This window comes from Camelina sativa, chromosome 17, assembly GCF_000633955.1.
Source record: "Camelina sativa cultivar DH55 chromosome 17, Cs, whole genome shotgun sequence".
NCBI lineage: Eukaryota > Viridiplantae > Streptophyta > Magnoliopsida > Brassicales > Brassicaceae > Camelina > Camelina sativa.
Window position 1 is genome coordinate 5,132,071 of NC_025701.1, and position 6,000 is coordinate 5,138,070.

The 6,000-nt window shown below is 34.5% G+C and overlaps 1 protein-coding gene across 1 annotated transcript; it reads left to right on the forward strand.

The window, feature by feature from the left end:
- LOC104755410 (pectinesterase/pectinesterase inhibitor 18) lies at positions 1,671-4,100 on the forward strand. Its single transcript, XM_010477785.2, has 3 exons — positions 1,671-2,366; positions 2,772-3,036; positions 3,248-4,100. Exons 1-3 carry the CDS (start codon positions 1,671-1,673, stop codon positions 3,937-3,939), a joined length of 1,653 nt encoding a protein of 550 aa, XP_010476087.1. The 3' UTR covers positions 3,940-4,100.

Consider the following 6,000-nt stretch of genomic DNA (forward strand, 5'->3'; position numbering starts at 1 on the left):
TACATTATTATATCAGCATATATATATATATATATATAAATTTTCATGATTATTAATTTATGATATTATTGGGACCATATTTTACATTAGGATTTCAGAAAAATTATTATCTTATTATCTTATCGAATTTTGTTATTTTTTACACTGACCCGACTTGGGACTAGCAAATTTTATTAATTTATAGTGTTTATTAATTTATAGAGTATTAATTTATAGAGGTTTTACTGTACGTTGAATTGGTACCAAACCCATATGTGTGTACCAGTCATTCATCGTTGTCTTCCCCCAAATCTCTCTAACGTTGAAAAAACTAACGTTGTTTTTTTTAAGCAGACGAAAAAACAAAAAGCTAGATAAGAAGTACTTCCTTTGTTTCATATTAAGTGTCATTTTAAGAGTTTTCACACATATTAGGAAAATCATTAAATTTTCTATTTTTCCCCTTATTAATATATTATACAATTTTTTCTATTGGTCAATACATTAAATTAGCAGGGATAAAATTGAAAAATTTACCAAACAACTATATTGGAAATACAAAATGACACTTATTTTGAAACAAAATTTACAGCCTAGAATGACACTTCATATGAAACAGAGGAGTATAATTGCGTTTTGGTTTCCGCTCCAGGTAACCACCACATGTATATCGTGCCACAGCTCCGATCCACTGCATGCCTCCTTAACACTTTTAACATACTGTAGTACATTTGGAAATGATTAAAATTAATCTGCTTTAAACTTTATTTTGAGTTTTTAATACATAAAGAACAATTACTTTTTTTTAGGGGGGCATATACTAAGGAAAATTTTACAATGATATAATAAAGCAGAGTAGGTGGGTGTATTATAGCATAATATATGATGACTGATACCACTTGTAATTTTTTCAATTTTTAGGATGGAACTAATTATTCTAATTAGCGTCAAACAATACATCTTTTGCGTTAATGTTTTGTTGCCAATACTTATACGATCCATTATGTAACAATACAACCAGTTCATAGTTGAATTCATAATTTAAAGTCAATTATGGCTGAAAGATAGTTTGACAAGAGTATCATTACCTGCGGACTTTTGATTGAAAAATTGTTTTTATGCTGTTTTAATTCATGACTAATTTTGTTTTCTCTTTTTGTACCGGTGAGTTTTGTTGTGGAATTTGAATAGATTGATGGGGAACTTCAAATTTTCTCTTTCTTATACGTCAATAATTTTGGTAATTTATAGTTATTACATTTTTTGTCAATGTAAAATTTTTACACACGTTATTTTGGTTTAGATGTTCTTGAACAAATTTTTCTTTCCGTTTTTCTAATAAATTAAATATAAGATAAATATAAATACGATTATCATGCTAATTTGTTTATTGGAGTGCCTTCCTTTTTTTTTTCTACTATCAAATTCGACAACTTGGCAAAACAAATTAATATGTCTAGCTAGTGGGAGTAACACTTTTCATCTTTAATATAAAAAATAAGATAAGCATAAAGTTTTAGTTTAGTTTATAGTGTATTTGGTACACTGCTAGTGAAAACCATGTGCAAAGAAAAGGAAATCATAACACTTCATCATGTACTCCACTCACTAGCGTTTTCTATATAATGGCATGATTCGCCTAGTGTAAAGGCCAACACAAACAAATCCTTTTACCACTAAACTAAAGACCAATGTCTAATTCAAACGAACCACTTCTTTCCAAACCAAAGTCTCTTAAGCACAAGAATCTATGCCTTGTCCTCTCCTTTGCAGCCATTCTTGGCTCTGCAGCTTTCTTTGCAGCCCAACTAATCTACACTAACACCACCAATGATGATTCCGTATTAACCCCGAGCCAGATTTGCCATGGAGCTCACGACCAAGAGTCATGCCAAGTTCTCTTGTCCGAATTCACGACGTTGTCGCTCTCAAAACTCAACCGTCTTGACCTATTGCACGTGTTCTTGAAGAACTCGGTGTGGCGGCTTGAGAGGACGATGAACATGGTGAAAGAGACTAGAACCCGTTCGAACGGTGTGAGAGACGAGGCAGTTCTGGCTGACTGCGAGGAGATGATGGATGTATCAAAGGATCGGATGGTGAATTCGATGGAGCAACTCCGAGGAGGAAACCTTAATTTCGAGTCGTACTCAAACGTTCATACTTGGTTGAGCAGTGTGCTTACAAACTACATGACGTGTTTAGACACTACTAATGAACCAAAAGTCAAGCCACAACTCGAAGACTTGGTTTCTAGGGCTAGAGTGGCTCTAGCCATCTTTGTCTCCGTCTTGCCTGCTAGAGACGATCTCAAGATGGTTCTTTTTGATCACTTCCCGTCGTGGCTAACTGCTCTCGACAGGGAGCTGTTAGAATCTGATCCCAAGGTAGTCAAAACCAACTTCATATCTTACCAACTACTACAATTAATATGGCCAACTACAACCACTCATAGGTGGGTTAGTGGTAGGATGGATTTCGGGCTGAGGGTGAGATTCCCAATATTCCCGGGTTCGAATCCCCACGGCTGCAAACACCTTAAGTGGCCACCGCAGAAAAATTTAACATTGGGCTATGCGGCCTCCAGGAACTACTCTTGCCGCCTTTGGGACGCACGCCAAGCCTTCGGGCTAGTGGGCTAGTCAGGGCCCACTGGGCTTTGGATATCTGGATTATCAAAAAAAAAAAAAAATATGGCCAACTACATGTTTTGGATATATTCGCTTGTTTACTTTGACGGTTTTACCTAATCCAACGTTGAATCAAATTCTAAAACTTTGTCCCTCTATTAGACAATTAAAGTGAACGCGAACGTGGTGGTGGCAAAAGACGGCAGCGGAAAGTTCAAAACAGTAAATGAGGCAGTGGCGGCAGCACCAGAGAATAGCAATTCAAGATATGTTATATACGTGAAGAAAGGAGTTTACAAGGAAACTATAGACATAGGGAAGAAAAAGAAGAACTTAATGCTTGTTGGCGATGGCAAAGACGCTACGATCATAACCGGTAGTTTGAACGTTGTTGATGGATCCACCACCTTCAGATCAGCCACTATTGGTAATATCATATTTTTCTTTTATTTGTGTCTTTCAAAATATAAACCTCTCCTATTAAAAACCAACTCTTATATATTATAATAATTTGTCTTATATATTATAACCAACTCTTAAGTCATGGACTCATGGTAGTAAAATTAACTTCAAAACGTTTCTTTTCAAATTACAATTTTGTATCCGAATAACTTACAAGATCCGTTTAAAACATATAGCTGCCAATGGAGACGGGTTTATGGCGCAAGACTTATGGATCCAAAACACTGCCGGGCCAGCAAAGCACCAGGCTGTGGCTCTCCGAGTGAGCGCTGATCAAACTGTCATAAATCGTTGCCGCATAGATGCGTACCAAGACACACTCTACACGCACACACTACGACAATTCTACCGCGACAGCTTCATAACTGGTACCGTAGACTTCATCTTCGGAAATTCCGCGGTGGTGTTCCAGAACTGCGACATCGTTGCCCGAAAGCCTGGAGCTGGTCAAAAGAACATGGTTACAGCTCAAGGAAGGGAGGATCAGAACCAGAACACAGCCATTTCCATCCAAAGATGTAAAATAACCGCTAGCTCTGATCTTGCTCCTGTAAAAGGATCTGTGAAGACGTTCCTTGGACGGCCCTGGAAGTTGTACTCAAGAACAGTGATCATGCAGACTTTCATTGACAACCACATCGACCCGGCCGGCTGGTTCCCTTGGGATGGCGAATTTGCGCTCTCGACATTGTATTACGGAGAGTATGCGAATAGTGGTCCTGGAGCGGATACGAGTAAGAGAGTGAAGTGGAAGGGATTTAAAGTTATTAGAGACTCGAAGGAGGCCGAACAGTTTACTGTGGCCAAGCTTATTCAAGGAGGATTATGGTTGAAGCCCACTGGAGTTACTTACCAAGAGTGGCTTTGATTTAATGTTATGTGTTCTTTGTACTCTGTGTTGCGTTATGTTAGTTTGATGTCGTTCTCTGTTTTGTATGGACTTAACCAACGACATGCTCTGTTTCATGAAGTTGTTAGGTTAATGTTTAATAATAAATTCCGTGACGAGGCATATCGTAATATGAATAACTATTAGTCTATAACACTACCTAATATTTCTATTTGAAATAACTAATCATACTCAGACTTCATCACACAAATCCTGAAATCCATATAAGATTTATGGGACCAAAACTTTTGAGAGTATTCTCATGAATCTGATTAAGTTATTTGATGACATTATTTATCAAACTAACCTATACTGTATTTAAATTGAATTTGAAAATTAGTCCTTGTTTCTATTTTTTAGAAACTGACATTTATATCCAATAATAACATAACGAGTCTTATTCACTCTTTCTTATCTTATTAGACAACCAAAACAAGGAAAAAAGAAAGAAAAAAACGATTTCATTAACACTTTTGGTTGGTTTTTGTTTGGAAAACATAGATATAACTAAAGAATTTTGTTCCATTGAAAATTGTGAAAAATCTACCCATATTTAAAACCGTACACACACGAGTCGGGCCGGCTTGAACTTGAGTTTGGATAAGTGGACCTTCTGTAACCTATCAATCTTGTTCCACGTTTTTTATTTTGTAACTTTTACTACAAGACTTGAACCAGTTAACGCAATCAAAGTCTCCTTTTGATGCCGCAACTGACACGTATAATTCAAAACTGTAACAGCTCAGGAGGATTCTCTTTAATGTCGCAATTAAGCGTGAATATTGGCATCGCGGTAACCATGTATGCGGTTTCCAACCGAGGCTATTACAAAACTTTAACTCTCTTCTCTTTGTTTTTTTCTTCTTTGAGAGTATGAATAAAGAAGGCGTTGATAGATGTGCTACTGATCATGCGATGCGACGATCAAAATCTAGTGAATTAATTTGACAACGACTTGACAAACTTGATGTTGTCTTATATGGCTATATATGATATCTCATTTGTGTCTATTATTGTAAGCGCATGTATCACACGTGACAAATTCGATGGATCTGGATTCAGCAGTGGACGCCCGGAGGCTTGGATCGAATTATTATTATCTGAAAAGGTTCCATCGGAACAAAAATTTATTTTTTTAGAAAATTTCTTAGAAAATTTCCCAATGTAGATGCTCTAATGATTGGAAAATAGTCAAAACTAGATATTCACCCGGTACGTAAGGCTATTTTTTTATAAAAAGAAATGTAATTTGTTTTATAGATTAACTATATATATATAACTAATGTTTAATTTATATTTTTTTATAAATGCACAAACTTATAAATATAGATATATTAGTTAGTATAGAAATTAGAAAGTATTTTGTTAGTAGTATAAAATTCCTACGTGTACTAAAAGTAGGAATATTATATCGAACAGTAATAATTAACTATGTATGTTTTGTTCATATATTCATAGAAAAGTAGATGTTATATTCAAAAAATGTAAACAAATCAATAAACTAACTGACATGTGGTTCAATCCGAAAGACTTCCGGTTCACCTTCCGGTCCGGTTTTAAAAATATTGTTGTTTATTGATTAGGCCGATTGTTTAGAAAATGTCTGTATGGAGAAAATATTGTTTTGTAAAATTGAAAACTTAATATTAATTATATTAATTATAAACTTAATACTTAATGTTAAAGGGAGTGGTTCCGATGGTTTTGGAAATTTTATTAGGATAGGAAATCTTGTTTTCAAAAATCAAAATATTAATTAATTAAATAAAAATAAATTAATAATTAATGCTAATGGTATGCTTGTAAATAGGTTGTAACTCTAGGATTTATTTGCTAAATGTCTCAAAAAAATTTATATATAAATACTTACTAACCAATCAAGAACACGCATGTAAACTCCAGCTAGTGTTTGTTGGTCCAACACTATATATATATTTCTGTTTTATTTAGTTATCCCTTAATATAATTTAAGACATCTTAATTAACTCATGTTATTTTAATTTTGTTTATAACAATTTTATAGAAAATATAATTCAATTT